Source organism: Stomoxys calcitrans, chromosome 3 (genome assembly GCF_963082655.1).
Source record: "Stomoxys calcitrans chromosome 3, idStoCalc2.1, whole genome shotgun sequence".
Lineage (NCBI taxonomy): Eukaryota > Metazoa > Arthropoda > Insecta > Diptera > Muscidae > Stomoxys > Stomoxys calcitrans.
In genome coordinates this window covers 5,812,576-5,830,649 of record NC_081554.1, presented here as the reverse complement: position 1 = coordinate 5,830,649, position 18,074 = coordinate 5,812,576, and the positions used below count along the sequence as shown (strand labels likewise).

Genomic DNA, 18,074 nt, shown 5'->3' with positions numbered 1-18,074 from the left:
TGATTAAAGTTCATTCTAAGTTTTATTAAAAATGCATTTACTTTCTTTTAAAAAATCTGCAATTACTTTTTAGGCAACCCAATATTTTGTTGTTGTTGGGGTCGGAATTGTTACTTTACCATACCATTCAGCAATTGATACTCGTTGATGTTCGTAGGGGTTGGAAAACGATGGTAGAAAGAGGGTTAATTACATGTCCTAGAAAAAACCCCACCCCACCTTTGCACCCTTAACTTCATATAAGACTGGCGACCCCACTATAAGTTCGTACTTCAATATTTTCGAATAGGCTGTTGGTGCACGTTGGCGGTGTCCTCAAGTCATGGCATGACACAAGATTGCGAGATCAATTTTTTTGATTCATTGGTTAATTGTCCATAGAATTGGCAACGCTGTCAAGAGTGTGGTTTGTGTCTCGAATATTTAAATTTTGAGTACACAAAAAACTATAAAAAAATATTTTTATCAATTTATCAAAACCAAAAACTTGATCGACTCCCTACAGTGAACAAACTGTCATTGTCCACTGTTTGGATATTTTATTGTCATCTAAAAAAACTGTACAATTTGCTTTTACAAGAATAATATGTTCAAACTATGGAAAATTTGGCTTTACATATTTTCTGGTGAACATTCCATCAAGAAACAGAGGGATACTTCTCTCATATCAAAGCGTGCAGTCCTTTTCAAGTTTTCGCTCAATTATATGTGGCCTCCTTTTTTGTGCCGAGTCCCAACGGCATGCCGCTTGGCGACACCACTTGTTAGAGAAATTTTAACATGGCTGGATACCTTACAAATGTTCACAGTATTTATAAGGAGATAACCACCGCTGTCATTTTTCTGATGTTCACGCCGATTTCAATTCAGGCATACGGCGTCATAGGCGAACATGCTTACCCCTGCGCAACGGTGGCCTCGTTGCTTTATGTACCTTTAATGTTATATCTTCATACCCCACATATATATTTATATCGCCCTCCCTCAAACGTTAAATTTGTGTAGAGCCTTTGCCCAAAAGCAGGGAGGTTTATGAAAAAAAATTTCATCACTACACCAGAAAATATGCAATGGAAAGCGACTGCTAGTCTCCCAAGGAACGAGATAGCTGTCAGCACCATACAGGCTGGAACATTGAGCTTCACTTTGTGTGGTGTTCATTGGTGTCATGAGAAGCTTAGCTGCGAGCTACCGGGCGCGTCCACATGTTGCGGTTAGTGGAATCCTCCATACGGAGAAGCTGCAACGGCAGTCGTGGACAATCAGCGGTATCGAGCGGAAAGTCTCAGTGAGAAGCCGGGCGGCACCGGTTCTTGCACAAATACTGAGTGCCTATGATGATCGATATGACAAGGCGTCAAAGGATCGCGGCGATCGGTCCTTTGGACTTGAGCGAGCTTGCTCACCTACAGTAGCTTGACGAGGATCGCCACCTCCACATGAAAATGTGGCTACAACAACAACTGTGACAAAAATTTCTAATTTTCTTAGTGGTATTAATTTCGCAGGTTAACATTCGATATAACTGCAACCTATCAATGTACCGTCTTTAATGCCTCCATATTCAGATGGTTTAAAGTACCCTTTTCGGAGTGCAAACGCCTCTGGCTTACTTTTCCATTTCAAGAAAGTCTTTGAATATTATGCTCAACTCAAACGTGCTATAAGCAACAAAAATATCCTTTAAATGCAACAAAGCAGTTTAAATATCGCTTAAATATATTTTATTATCATTCAAGGTCATATATTTATTTGTATCCCATCAAAAGCGTTATGTCATTTATTTCCCCCATGACAGTTAAATATTTATTAATATTTTAGCAAGTTTACACATAGAAGTGCTTCACAGGCTACAATGCTCGAACATTTGCATTTGCAAATACAGAAACGCTAACCCTCGGATCATTCAATTGATTATCCATCCTATGCTGTTGCTGTAAGTTTGCCGACCATTGCATGACAATACTAAGAATCGTATCTTATTTTTTTTTATTCTTAAACAACAAAAGAAAAGCCAAACACACACACACAGCAGATAACGATAAAACATTAAAATATTTGTTGCAAATTTTTTTAATTACTCTTGTTTGTGACGTCTAAGTGAGGAGTGCTGATTGCTGTTTTGCGGGCACAAGAACAGGGAACACAAGCTTATCTTTGATTATTAGTATTTACCTGACTTCTGACTGACTGACTGACTTGACGTAATGCAGAAGCGAAAGTGAAAAAAAGAGTTTCGCTAGTTATTGGGAATCACAACCGAAAAATAACAAAGGTGTAAATTAAGTGGAGAGGGCAGGTAATATGTCACCTCATGCACAGGGAAAAGAACTTTGTCTGAGTTGTCCCTTTCCCTTCTCTATTTCAGCATTATGCTGTCATTAGAATTTTTCCACAAACAGATATTCCCTTAAGACAATTGACCCCACTCTCTAACTTACCCAATGTTTTGCCAATACCAGGGCTTTGCGCGTCTTCTGTTGTTTTACTTTGTTCGGCTGTAACTTGCGTTGTTGTAGTGGTAGACGAAACACCGCTACCGCTACCGCCACCGCCTCCACTGTCAAGTTCAGTGCCCAAAAAGTTCAACAAGGCTTCCTTGAAGTTCTCAAAAGTTACATGCGACGTCCGTCCCTCTGCAGCCAAATTTTCAATGAGCACCGATCCCTTATCCCTGAGCTCCAGGAGGCCACACAAACGACGCAACGACTGTTCATCCAAATATCCATGCTGATTGGTGTCACAACTTTTGAACATTTGATACAATTTATATTCGTAGGGGTCTTGGGAAAACTCCATGTCTTTGCTAGGCTATCCGTCGTCGCTAGCCAGATCGCTTCTTGGAATTGGATTCCTTTGTTATTGGGTATTGGGGTTTCACCTCTTTTTTTGAGTGAAATTATTTTCCTTTCTTCGCAATTATTATTCTGTTTTTGGCCTCTGTCGCCGCCTCTGCTTCTGTTATGTTACTCTGCCCCGGCTCTGTTGTGACCCCCACATGCAATGAGGATGATGACAATCTTAATTGTAATTGAGTTTCTGGTACGATGGTGCGAGTGACGATTTTGATTTTTTCACACCACTTTTTGCAACAAAAAAAAAATAACATTTAACCCGTTCTTCGCTTTGTTTTCATTTGAAATTGTTAAAAAATTGTCTTCGAAGAACCTTAATTTAGGACAATATTAAAGTATAGTTAGTGAACTAATCAATTTAAATTAAAAAAACAGGAATAATAACTATATTTTTGCTATGTTTTTAGTGTATATCGTGAACACCAATACTATTTTCACCAAACTATTACAATGACCACGCACCATGATGTGCCATGTAAAGTTCCCATAAAGGCGACTAATCGATTTATCGATTGTTCGATTTTCAATTGCGAAATCGAGAAGTGCAATTAAAGGGCCCACCCACATGCAGTTTCACCTGAGCAAGATGAGTTGTTTCGAGCTTTGCAATCGCAAATAAATACCGATACTACGATGGTGCTTCGTCAAGATTTGAATAAGGTTAACCGAAGCGATCTGCCGACAAACATTTTTTTTTTAATTTTTAGCAGTACTTGGCATTCTTTGTTTACGTTTTCTCCTACTTGATTATGTTTTCAATCGGCAGATTTGACATCCTCAATGAAGTTCATGGGGCTTATTCACTTTATGGTTTCGCAAGTGATCTTACCTTTTATTAGTAAATCTTGGGTTTTCACTGCCCTTTCATGGCGAAACAATAAAAGGTGGTCTCATATTTACAACAACCACAAATCATATGGTGCAATCCGCCATTTTGCCAACAAGCTGACCGACGTTTTGCTAACACACATAACCAAATTTGTGTGCGTGTGTGTATACGTGTGCGTACATATGCAGATGATATGGGAGAAAGAAGATAACAACAAAGATAATGCAAACAAAAATCTAACATTATAATACCGTCAAACCTGGCCGGCTCTTAACAGCTGTTCACGTGAGACCTCCTTGTTAAATCCGCCTTGTACTATTTAGTGCAAATCATAATTAATCGTTTCTTCTTATCTATTATTGCATGTTATCGATAACTTACGAGTACGACTTTGCACCAATATTTTATCCAGAACATCTGACTTGCACTGAATAGAACTAACATCAGATGTTGTCTTTGTTGTGTGTTGTTGTTTTCTGGCAAACAATAAGGCATTTTCTCTGCGAATGAAGTCAGTACTAGGCTTTAAGGCTGGTACTATGTCCGTTTTTCACCTTTGAAAACCCATTTTTTACGATCACTTTTTTGAAATACTAGACAAATAACAATGTGATTAATAGACAACTAGAGAAATAACAAAGTGATTAAGTAATAAGGATATGTCCTACTGAATGAAATCAGCAATTTGTTTTGCTTTAAAATCTATTACCTAAAAAATTAATCGGCGAAAAAATATAGCGAAAAGCGAATATAGTACCAACCATAAAACAAAAAGACGGATTTCAATAAAACAAAATTTTACCTTTGAGATTATTGTAGTGATTCGAAATAGTAGTCGCGAAAAACATGGGTATTCAATCGTGAAAAACGAACATAGTACCAGTCTTTACTGGTAATCGAACGAATTTCAGTGCAAGTTTGTGCAAATATTAGAGAACGCCACGTTTGTATTTGGTGGTAGCGATTTTGGCCAAGCTCATTAGGTAAGGAAGCGCGTTCCCAAAGGATTGATCGCCGCGCCAACAACTCGCCTAGTTAAGGCTGGTACTATATTCGCTGGTACTACAAAAATCTCAATGAAAATATAATACTTTTAAGAAAAATTTTCATAAATAATGATAAAATGTTCTACTGATTGAAATCAGCAAGTTTTTTGCTTCAAAAGTAATCACGATTTCGTCATTATTTCGCATATCACAGTCTTTAGTATTTAAGCAAGGAGAGGTGTGAACACTCTTATTGCTGATTGCGTAATATTGCCATATCGTTTAAATATTATGCGAGAAACCCACATTTGTTAATACGAGGGTTATAGATTCGATAAATAAATGTACAGTTTAGTTATCACGAATTTTATTATTTTTTACGAGAAACCGGCCCTAAATCAATTTAATTTTGGATGAAACCTAAACCCTGTTTTATTAACTGTTATCGCATGATACGGGCAGCCTTTCAGTGCAACATGATGCAGTTATCGATAAAACGGTTACTGGTTACATTGGTATTCTTTATGACTGGTACTTGTATTTTCTTCGGCTTGTTCTGATGAGGAAAATATATTTATTTTGTTTAATCTGTTAATTTGTTGTTTAATTTCGGATGCATTGAATGCAGTTTATCGAAAAATCCTAAATTAGAAGCCTTGCCAAAGGGCCAAGCTGGTTACTGTATGGAAAACGAAGAGTGTGTGTGATTGTGTTGTGTGCGAGTAATTGGAGAACTCTGTTCAGAGTAATTGGCATTGTGTGAGGAGTCTCGAGATTCTGACGCGGTGTTGACGTTTGTCGTGGAAATCCACTGACTGATTGCACAGCATCAAGCATTTTTTGGCGTGTTTGTTTGTTGTCTTTTGCTGTTGTGCAACGGGGGTGAAGACGGCAGCATTGACAATTGGATTCTGAACGCTTGCAGAGTTTGCAGTTTGAGCCATGAACTCATACTTGCGACAGGCATCCGTGCCTGCCGACCAGATGCATAGTTTTCTTAAAGATAAACAAGCATGGGAGAATGCAATTGCTTTATATCAGGGGCCTGATCCATTAGACCACTGGTGGAACTATATATGCTGGTATGAAAACCATGGCCATGGCGATCCGGACAATAAATTCCGCGAAACTTTGGAAAGATGCCTAACGTTGTTCGAGCACAGTGATTACTACAAGCAGGACTTGAGAATGGTGCGCCTATGGCTAAAGTATATCGATATGCAAACTAATCCACTGCATTTCTATCAAGTTCTGCACCAGCGGGGCGTCGGAAAACAGTCCGCCTGTTTCTATATAGGTTGGGCCACCTATTACGAATCGGTTAATAGTTTCAAGGAAGCAGAGGCTGTGTACAATTTGGCTTTTCAAGAAAAGGCGCAGCCATATGCTGACCTGCATCATGCCCACAGCAAACTGATGTACAGCAAGTCAGTACACGCTCAGGCACAACAACAGTTACTCCAGCAGCAGCAACAACAACAACAACAACAGCAACAGCAACAAATGCAACCACAGGCACAGCCTCATATTGTTCATTACCAACAACAACACCATCCAACTACATCGAATGCGGTATCCACAAATAGTGTGGCAATTGGCCATGTTCAGCAACCGCACACCATTCAGGTTCAGCAATATCGGCAGCAAGTTTCCTACCATCAAAGCACCCCTAGCAATAGCCATCAGACGCAAGCACAGCCGCCACAGGCTGCTCATCAACAGGCCCATCATGCAGTTGTCCATCAACAGCACCAGCCTCAACAAGCAGCACAGCAAATATATCATCAGCAGCAGCCCCATAACCATTATCCACCGCAACAATTGCAGCATCCACATGCGCAGCATCTTCAACAGGTCCATGCCCAGACGCAGCATGTCCATCAGCCACATCAGCAAATGGCGGCAACAAATGTTCATCAACATCAGGCACAAATAAATACGGCACAGGTAATTACAACTTTTGTGCACAACCCTTTGTACGCTCTTAATAAATGTGCTCCCTTTATTTCCAGGCGCCAGCTCATGTCTATAATGTTCATCCCCATACAACCCACCAGCAAACAGTAAATACTGCAGCCGTTCACCAGCCAAGCCAAAGCCATAGAACGGTACCCGTGGAACAACAATTGCCGGCAGTCACCACAAATATGTCAAGACAACAATATGAAAGAGCCTTAGAAGCTTCTACCAAACAACAAATCTCTTCGACTCCAGCGCAGGTTGTAACGGCACCACAACCCACATCTACACCTAGCACTACCATTGAAGTTGCTGGCATCAAGCCTACTAGAAAATTTGCGGCATATTGTCGCAATAACCATGAAACGTGGCAACCTGCATTATTTTTAGAAGAACCAGATGATCCTCAGAAAATCTGCTATTATGCCAAGAATGCAGTATACCCTACAGGAATGGGCATAGAATATAGCCCCGAAGAAATAAGGGCTCGTCGTTATAAAGAAAAATTGGAAGAATTGAAGCGAAAGCAACCTATGGCAAGAGCAGTTGAAAGGCAGCAACACGTGCAGACAGCTGGTCAAACACAAACAAATGTACAAGTACAAGAAATAGGCTCGTTAAGAACGGAGTCTAAGCAAACTGCAACAACGGTAGCGCAACATCATCATCATCATCAACAACAACAACCGCACGAACAAACGCAACACTACTATGTGCAGCAACAGCATACCAACAATAATCATTTGTACTATCAGCAACAAGAAGTAACTACTCAAGTTTACCAACAGCAGCAGCAGCAACAACAACCCCATCAACAGCAAGCGTCCAACCAGCAATACCATCAAGTGCATTACCAAGCACAAGGATATGAACAATTGCAGTATGCGAAGCAAACGGCAGATGATGAAGACGATGACTATGCTGGTGGTGACACGGAAGACCAGGATGAAGATAATCCCGATACAGAAGAAGAAGAACAACATTACCAAAATCACCAACATCGCCAAACTGTTTATCAGCATCAACTGCACACTTCGGTGAATACCCAAGATGATTTGGAAGAACAAATCGAGGCCTCTACTATACGCTTCAGTATGCACACGCCCACCCAAGGTTCTCAAAATAAAACGTTAAAAATTAAATTCAAAAAGGAGAGACCTACAACGGGTATAGAAACGCCCAATAGTAATAACAACTATAGCGCTTACACCATTGAAAGGATATATCAGCCAGAGGTATACACTTTACTCGTATTTATTTTGTTTAATTTAAACCTGAACAGTCATTCTGCGTCTAAACGACAACGCGCGTCGTCTATTATTATGGTGAACAAAATAATGACGACTTTTCAAGGATAAGAAGATGAATTAAATGATGGATTTTTGTAAGAAGAAGTTGGAATTTTTCAAGCTTTGAAACTACGTCTATGCTTACGTTTTGTTCTTTGGTAGAAAATTATTGGATGACAACATCCACCCATCCCATCATCATATATTGTAAGAAAACGGGTTAGTCCATTTGGTAGATATTCTAAAAGTTAATTTGCAAAATTAAACAGTTTTTGGCCATTACGCGGTTTTCCGCCTCTCCGCCAGGGCGATCAATGTAGCAAAAGTTGCTCTGCCGATTAGAATGTGTTTCATAACTTCAGCTATCCTGCAGAGTATCTAATCTTCTTGTTTTCTGTACGATGTAAGTTGTTGTAGCAACATTTGTATGTTGATGTAGCAATCCTCATCGAGCTCTTATAGGTGAGCAAGCTCGTTCCTCTCCATAGGTCTGAACGTCGCGGGAACGTTATGGTCATTGCTTATATAAAGGTGCCAATAACTCGCTTTATCATATCCAACATCATAGTCACTCAGTATTTAAGCATGAGCCATCGTCGCCCGACCCCTCACTGAGGCACTTTGCTCTATACCGCCCGCTAATTGTCCGCGGCTGGATTTGCAGTTACTCCGTATGGAGCATTCTGCTATCCGCATCCTGTGGCCGCGCCTGGTAGCTCTCAGCAGAGCTTTTCGGGATGACGATAAACACCATATAGATCTTATCTTAACGCATCAAACATTGTGGTGCTCATAGTCATCCCGTGCCGAGGTGCAACGTAATGGCAAGTCAGTACATCTAACAATGGTCATATATTCTCAGACCAAGGATAAGGCATGTTTTTCTCTTCAGAAGGCTGACTTGTAGATGTTTAGATATCCTGCTGATAGTTAGACTGTGGCCTTTGATTTCAATACATGTCCAATAAAAATTGAGGGAGGTCATCTCAGTTGTGACCCCCACTTGGCTAGGACATATGAATTGGTGACGTATTTGACACTTTATATTTTATTCTTTAGTTATTTTAAGATTTAAAATCATTTTCTTTTTTCTTGTTATCTTTTCAGATTGGCTCACCCACAATGTCTGAAAATGCCATTAAACGCAACAATGGCAACAATCATAGTTTTCATCCATATCTTCTTGGCCAAACATCAACACCAAAGACTTCCGCTAAACGACAAAAATCATCAAAACTGAAGAAAGCTTCCAATAAATTTCATGTATTGGCTTGCCATAACAGTAACTCATCTTCTGTGGAAAATGGTCATGCGGTTTTGACCACCAATAATAATTTACCCAAAACACCTTCGGCGGAGAACAACAACAAAACACATCTCAATGCCACATTCAATGATAATGCCAACTATTCATTTTCCAGCGCTGTAGCATTGGACAACTCGAATTGTTCTCTGACAAATGCTGTGGGCCGTCTCAACTTCCGCGATGCTTCGGCATTAAATAGCACAAATCTTAATCAAAGTAATGCTGTCGATATATCCACCTACCAGGAGAATTCATTTTTCTCTACGCAACATGATGCTGAAGCAAAAGAACGTCGACTGGCTAAAGCCTTAGAGACTATTGAACGGCATATGGCCAAAGAGGCCATTGATCCATTTAGCAGTGAGCTGTGTAGGGCCTTCCTTACAAAACTTGATTTCCCCGGTTCGGAGAGTGAGGCCCATGACAATTATAAGATAGTACAGACGCCGTTGCCGAAAATAGCCAACACACGGCAATTATCTTTGGGTGATGGCATACAATTCAATATAGACAAAGAGATCGGACGTGGTTCCTATGGTTCAGTGTACAAAGCTTCAGATGCAGCTACGGGTGCGGTGGTGGCATTAAAATTTCAAAAACCAGCAAATACATGGGAAATTTATATATGTGATCAGGTAAGTATCCTAGAAGCCAATAGGTCACAAATAACGAAGACAAAATACCCTACATTTCAATGTTCTTCCGCCCGTCTGACACAAGGATGGAGTGAATAAAGTCATCTGCTGTAAATTTTGTATAGATCTTATGTATGTAGGGCTTTGGGAATTGCGAATAGGCCCTATCGGTTTATGTTTAGATATAAACTTGTTCTTACAAACCTCATTCACTACAAACTTCAATTTTTTCCTATTTTGCTAAAAATATAGGAGATACATATATGACCTCCATTGCAAAATTTCCCACGAACATCTTTAAGGAGTAGAGGCAAACTTCTTACATGTTAATGGGTGCTGTACGATTCAAGTTTAAGCTCGCTTTTATAGCCAAGTCCGAACGGCGTGCCGCAGTGCGAATAACTAATACTAAATTTCCCATGCACACTCCATTAAAGATCAAGGGATACTTCTCTCATAGCAATGAATGCAGTCCAAATGAAGTTAAAGCTCCGTGATAAGGGGCCTCCTTTTTTATGCCGAGTCCGAAAAGCGTGCCGCATATGACAGCACTTGGTAGAGAAGTTTTAACATGACAGTATACCTCACACATGTAGCCAGCAAAAGAAGGGGTTAACCACCGCTAAAAAATTTGTTTGATTTTTAAGCTGGGATTTGAACCCAGGCTTCGGCTTGATATGCGAACATGCTAACGATGCGCCACGATGGCCTCCTCAGTGCGACATCTTTAAACATGTCATAATACTTCACAATTATCGCCAGCATTACCAAGGGTTGTTGTTATTGTAGCCACATGTCTATATGTGTAGGTGGTGATGCTCGTCTAGCTCCAAAGAACCGATTCCGGTCAAAGGACCGATTGCAGCGGGCTATTGGCCAATGGTTATTTAAAGGCACCATTACCTCGCCTTGTCCTATCGAGTCTCTCACTGAGACTCTCAGCTCCATCCCGCTGATTGTCCGCGACTGGAATTGCAGCTACTAAAAACACAATAACTTTTGCTAAAAAGGGCTCTGTAAATTGACCTTTCGCCTGGCTCGGGATGACTGCCACGCAGGGGGGACAGGGGAGCAAGGTTGTCGGATTTACCGATTTTTCACCATTTAGCCGATTTTTAGCTTCCAAAACAGTGAAGTGCCGAAAGTTTTCCATTGGACGAAAATATTCGGCAATTCAGGCCAATTGATGTTTAGATCTCTTGCTATATTTCAGCATTGAACTGCTAACGGCTTTAAAATTGAGAAACATCTATGGTAATATTCGAAATAAAAACTCAACAGAACGGTTTTACAAACATCTGGACTATAATAAGGGGCTTTCATATATAACAGATGAGAATCCTTTAGATAACATCATATGGATTCTAAAGGCGCGAGGTGGAATGCTTAACTTAAACGGCAATTTATATGGTGTGGAAGACAACCATAAATTATGTAACCTTTGCAATATGCGGGCTATCGAAAATATCCAACATTTCGTAGGTGTATGCCCAGTGCTAAAAGAATTTCGAATTTTGTACTTTGGCAAAATAGTACTAGCTGATCATGAAATGATCAATATATTGAATGGACAACGACAGGATGATTGGAGCAATTTGATTAAATACATAAAATGTGCAATGAATTATAGGCACTATTTGATACAAGAATTAAACTAAACACAAATGTGACAGACGTTTAATGCAAAAAGAAAACATTGTCTAAGTTTAACTATCTTTATTAAAGTTAATCAAAAAAAAAAAAAAAAATACAAGCAATGAATATTATACTTATATAGTTGAATTTTGTTTAATAAAGATCTAATCTAATCTAATCTAATCTAAATCTCAGTGAAGTGCCGATTTTCCGAATATAATTTTAAAAATTCATTATTCTCTTTAATTCTTATATGCACTTCCAATGGATAGGGTTATATTTATTCATTTTGTCATTCCGTTTCCAACACATCCTGGCGAGACCATCAGAAAAAAATTTCAGCGGTGGTTTTCCTCCCCTAATGCTGGCAACATTTGTTGCCACCTCTCTCCAAAGAGGTGTCGCATTGCGCCACGCCGTTCGGACTCGGCTATAAAAAGGAGGCCCCTTGTCATTGAGCTTAAATTTGAAACGGACTGCTCCAGTGATATGTGAGAAGTTTGCCCCCGTTCCTTAGTGGAATGTTCATGGGCAAAATTTGCATTTGCGTTTCCAACACATCGTAATATCCATTTTCAGCCTTACAATGTTTATAAATTGGTGATCGTCGTTTAATTCGTAGGCAACTTAACCACATCTGTCCGTCTGCCTGTTGAAATTGGGCTATAGTCTTTAAAAATGCAGATACTGAGCTGACACAGCTGGCACAGATATTATGCCATAGGCCGTTAGCCTCCATAATATTTAATATTCCGATTTAACTTCTTCAGCTCACAAAAGACATATTTCACCTGATTTGGCTAAAATTTGAGAAGGCTTCATTGTGATAAAGACCGATCTTCTGATAAAAATTCGTAAACTCATTTATGCAATATTTATACCTGATTAAGCAGAAATTTGTAACTGTGGTTTCAAAAAAAAAAAACAAAACAAAACCTCCAATTGCACTCCCAATCGGAAGCAATAGATAGAATGGATATAAGTAGCAGCCATGTATCGCCATGGATCTCAATATGAGACTTTTGTGCTCATTTGATATTCATTTTTGACCCGATTCTGCAAAAATTTAGTACATATGGTGGTATTATACCCTTAAAACCCATACCAAACGGGTATAAATCGGACCACATTTAGATAACGCTGCTTTATAGACAAATCTTCTTGATCACATTAATGACGTATTTTCTCACGATTGCGTAAAAAAAGTTCCGCCGAAATTAAGGCGGACTGACGTTGCTCACCCATTGGAACCTGCAAGGATCGCAAATATGCGGTTACTACAACAACTAATCTTTCAAGTGACTTCTTGAAAAAGAGTAGTCTAAATTTTTTCCGTGTTTGCTGCAATTTGACTTAGGTAGGAACAAGTAAATATACTCCCTTGAAACTCATACCGAAATTGGTCCAGACCTAGCCTCATCGAATACTTACTTGACCTCTTGAGTTCCTAGAAACCTCATTTATTCATTACTTGCTGGTCCGGTGTGCTTCGATACACCCATAAGTGCTTGTGGCCCCATTTTGACATGGTCCAAATTTATTTTCGTATTTAATTTTCCCGTTTGGGAAATTCCCTAGGAATTGACCCCAATTTTATATATTATTTTCGTGTTCTACTCTCAAATACCTTTCGTTTGATTCCCATTTTGACCGGTTGGGAGTACATGTCCATTTGGAACATAATTTTTAAGTTTCGCATTCTACTCTCAGGTACCATTCGTTTGAATCCCATATTGTCCCGATCGGCCTATATGTCTGTTTGGGGTGTGACGACCCCCCTGCGACTTGACCACAAATTTGTATATAAGTTTCGTATTCTACATCCAATTAGGTTTCATTTGAATTAGGTTTTCATTTCCATACTGCACCAATCGGTAAACATATAACTTGTGTGGTTTTTGGGGTAAGGAAGGGGCCTCCAACTACTCTTAAATACCTTTCATTTGATAGCCATATTGTACCAATGACCGTTTGGGTGGTGTTTGTGGAAGGACGCCCCCCTGGTTATTTGAACCTAAAGTTTTATACCAATTTTGTGGTATAAGTTTTTGAAAATTGGGGTTAGGGGAGGGGCTGCCATCCTCGCCGATATCACAAAATGAAGTACTCTATTTTCACCGGGGATCTAAACTCTACCGTCTGTGAAAATTTATTGAGAATCGGTTCAGCCGGTTTTTGAGTCTATTCGGAACCAAAAAAAGTGCAACACTTTCATTTTTATATAAAATATGTGTGGTATAGAGTATCAGGCGGTCGGATTTGTTCGACTTTAGTTCTTGGTTATTTTTTTTTTTTATAAAATTTGTGTGCGTATTATTTTGTTACCTAGTGTGGTTTGCATAACGCTTGAGTCGGGATTTAAAAAGTATTGCCGACTTTTAGGTGTTTTTGAAAATCAATTACCACAAGTGTTATATCTTTGTTGAATGGCTTTAAAATTGTCTTTCTTGCAGGTTCTCAAGCGGATACAATCGCCCAATATACTGCCCGGCTTGATGGACATCTCTACAGCCATAATAGCTCCAAATGCCAGCATTATTGCCACAGAATTTTCACCGTTCGGCTCGCTGCTTGACATAAACAATAAGGTACGACAGGCCACTACCAAAGTAATGCACGAATCACTGGTCATGCATTTCTCCGCACAAATATGTAACATCATACGCCACCTGCATCAAAATAAGATCATACATGCCGATATAAAACCAGACAATTTTCTATTGATGCGTGTGCCCAGCACCGATTTGCATTTTCCTTCGTTGCGTCTTATTGATTTTGGCTGCGCCATCGATATGACACTGTTCCCCGACAGCGATAAGACAAAGTTTCGCAAAGTCATACAGACGGACGGCTTTACCTGCATAGAAATGCAAGAGGGTCGTTCATGGTCATACGAGACGGATCTATTTTGCATTGCCGGTACAGTGCACGTTATGCTCTTTGGTGAATACATGCAGTTGCAGAAGAGAGGTGATACATGGGATATAAAACAGAAACTGCCACGCTACCTTAAGAAACATGTTTGGACACAATTTTTTGGTGATATGTTAAATATAAAATCGGATAAATTACCCGATTTGAATGAGATGCGAAATATTTTCGAAGAGGAAGCTGCCAGAATGGACTCTGAATTACAGAAACAAATGCGTGCCCTGTCCAACATTTTGCATAGACGATAATTATGATAGGTTTCGAAAGTGTTTTTCTTCCTAGTCTAGCCTAACCTAACAACATTTCATTTTACAGCCGCCCCCCCAAAAAAAACCCCAACTTTTTATTTTGTAGATTTACACCGAAAGCATATGCTGCCTATAGTAGCTACACATATAATTCATGACGATGCTTCTTTTCCCCCCCATAGATATACAAACCTATATATTTTTATGTGTGTTGTTATAGTTTTCTAATATTATTTTGTTATGAATATCTGTAATATCAGGTAAAAAACTGGTCCCATTTGAAAACACTAACAAAACTCTCGAAAAGAAAGTATGAAAGTTCCCCCTCAGCTTATATATAAATATATTTTTTTTTATTATTGTTTCTTTTTTCCTTCCAAGTGCCCACTTGGTTTACAGCCACAATTAAATTTGAAAAACAACAAAACAAGAAGAAGCAAAGAACTACAGCTTAAAACTACAGTTCTAACAGCCCTATGTGTATTGAAATATGAGGTTCTTTAGTATTTGCATATATCCAATATTCTCTTCTAACTGCTTCAAACACACGCTTAATCGTATATGCGTTCAAAATTACAAAAACTTATAAAATGGAGAAAAAAACTATACATACACACACACACAAACACACATTCAAACTAAAACATATGCATATACAGAAATACTATATATATTGTAAGTTTATGTACAACAAATACAAAATATTATTAACAACAAGAACAACAACAACAAAAGAGAAAAATACTTAAACCTTTTTCTGTGTAAATATAACAAAGAAACAAAAACATTTTGCAAACTTTCATTAACGAAAACAAAAGGAAAATAAACAAACATTATGTTGAAGTGGAATATAATTAAAATCAACCAACCAACAATAAGATATAATGTATAAAAGAAAAAAATTATAAGCATAATTATTCATTATTATTGTAATAGTTTTAAACGAAAATTAAGCCGAAATAAAATCAAAAAAAAAAAAAAAAAATTAAATGTTTCCTATAACAAGATTTATTTGTTCAGCCATGCTATCCATTATTCATTTGGTATTTACCTATAGGTAACGAATAATGTCCCCACCATAATCCCATGCCAACCGGCTGTACGTATCGGATTGACCCGGTGAAGTCCTTCATCGGCAAGGGCTACAGGCTCAGTGAACAACACACTGCTACAGCAACAACAACAACACTATGTCCCCACCAGAGTTGTGAAGTGTGGCTATCCTTTTCAAGCTCCTGTAGGTGAGCAAGCTCGTTTTGGACCAAATTTCAACAAAATCTGGTAATAAATATAGCCTTCAGACCCCCTTTTCGGAGGATCGGTCTATATGGCAGCTATATCTAAATATAGTCCGATCTGAACCAAATTTGGGAGGCTTAAAATAACCCATTGTTTTAAATTTCAGCGAAATCGGGTAATAAATAAAGCTTTTATAGGCTTCAGACCCTTGATCGGGAGATCGGTTTATATGGCAATTACTTTTGAATATTGACCGATCTAATCCATATTTAGGTCAGATATCGGGAGACTTAAAATAACTCACTGTTGCAAATTTCATCGGGTAATAAATAAAGCTTTTATGGTCTTCAGACCCTTTATCGGGAGATCGGTCTATATGGTAGCTATATCAAAATACAGCCCGATCTGAACCATATTTATGTTAGATGTCCGGAGACCTTAAACTACTCACTATTTCAAATTTCAGCAAAATCGGATGAAAAATAAAGTTTTTACGTGCATTAGACCCTTTAGCGGGAGATCGGTATATAAAGCAGCTTTATACAAATATGGTCCGATTTGGCCCGTTCAAGAACTTAACGCTGATCAAAAAGACGTATCTGTGCCAAATTTCACCTCAATATCTCAATTTTTAAAGGCTCTAGATTGATTTCAACAGATGGACGGACAGACGGATAGACGGACAGACACGGGGTCATCTTTAAATCGTCTTAGAATTTTACGCCGATACTTTGTAGGGTCGGAAATTAATATTTCGATGTGTAACAAACGGAATGACTAAATGAATATACCCCGTATCCTACGGTGGTGGGTACAAAAATAGTAAAAACTAACGTTGACGATCCACGCAAACGAAAAAAGACCATGATCTGCGGATGTGCACTTAGAATATCCGGACTCTTTATAGAGAAGGTGCAGTATACGCACTAATGGATGTATTGAAGAAGTACAAGGCAGATAGTACCGTACAGTAGGGCGATGGAACGGGAATGGTGTCACAACAACACCAAATGAACTAGCGAACTATATCATAACTGCCATGACACGTGGCATGCATTTGTGATAAGTTGGAGACTGCAAACTTTTGTCTCTAGTTTTACTCCGTTGGATGAGAGGCTAGCCCCAATCGGCATAAAAGACAAAATTTTCAACATCATCCTTATTAGTGCCCATGGCCTGATGGAAGACAGTGACGAGTAGACCAAGGATATTTTCTACGAGTGCCTAGACAGATAATACGCTGCCCCGTCCAAATGCAAATTGCAAATTTGCCCATGAACATTCGATTAAGGAACAGGGGCAAACTTCTAACATATCAATGAGTGCTGTCGGATTCAAATTAAAGTACAATGATAGTCGAGTCCGAACGGCATGCCACTGCGCCATACCTCTTTTACATGGCAAAGTACCTCACAAATGTCGCCAGCATTAGGACGTGATAACCACCACTGAAAAATGTTTCTAATGTTTCCGGCAGGATTCAAACAAGCGTTCAACATCAAAGGCGGACATGCCAACCTCTGCGTTACGGTAGCATCCGCTACTCTGTCCGTGATATCAAAATCGTTCTGAGAATGCCAAGATAGGGAAGGAAAATATCTTTGCTCCAACAGTCGGAAAATTTAGCCTCCACTAGATAACGCCCGATGTTGTTGTTGTCGTAACCACATTTTGATGTGGAGGTTTGATGAACACCAAACAGTTTGGTGCTCATAGCTATCTCGTCCCGTAATAATGTCTGATAATGGTTTGAGGCTAACATATTTCACCACTGCAAAAAATATGGTATTTCATTTCAATTTAAAAAAAATTTACGCCATGTGGCTTTCAGATGAAGAAGTTGGGAACCAAATTGATTACGTTATAATAAATGGAAGGCATTCATCCACCGTGTTAGATTTGCGATCGATCCGAGTAGCAAACATAGATTCGGATCATTACCTTGTTGCAGCAGAGTTTCGCACCGGTTTGAGCATGGCGAGAAAAGTACGATCTCACACTGAACGGAAGCTGGACATTGAAAAGCTGCAAACAAAACAGATGGCAACGGCGTACGCCAATCAATCGACCCAACTGTTTGATGAAAACACTCCTTGTCCCGGCGGTATAACGGCGCAGTGGCACACCATTGTCCACTCCATTGAAAATGCATCGAAATCCGT

General features: G+C 39.2%; 2 protein-coding genes across 4 annotated transcripts in view; one reads left to right on the top strand and one right to left on the bottom strand.

Moving 5' to 3' along the window:
• The window catches only part of LOC106080817 (blastoderm-specific protein 25D), a 29,521-nt gene extending 26,237 nt beyond the window's left edge, over positions 1-3,284 (bottom strand). For 2 of the 3 annotated variants that reach the window (XM_013242392.2, XM_059364538.1), the window contains exon 1: positions 2,442-3,284. In XM_013242392.2, coding sequence (XP_013097846.2) covers positions 2,442-2,799 — 358 coding nt within the window. In that variant the 5' untranslated portion in view covers positions 2,800-3,284. The remainder of the gene's footprint in view (positions 1-2,441) is intronic. The other variant, XM_059364537.1, reaches the window with a different exon arrangement.
• Positions 3,285-5,202: 1,918 nt separating this feature from the next.
• On the top strand, positions 5,203-15,015 carry LOC106080827 (putative mediator of RNA polymerase II transcription subunit 26). The gene is made up of 4 exons (XM_013242409.2): positions 5,203-6,617; positions 6,683-7,864; positions 9,026-9,859; positions 13,948-15,015. The coding sequence occupies exons 1-4, from the start codon at positions 5,613-5,615 to the stop codon at positions 14,671-14,673; spliced, it is 3,747 nt and encodes a 1,248-aa protein (XP_013097863.2). The 5' UTR covers positions 5,203-5,612; the 3' UTR covers positions 14,674-15,015.
• The last annotated feature ends 3,059 nt before the right edge of the window (positions 15,016-18,074 follow it).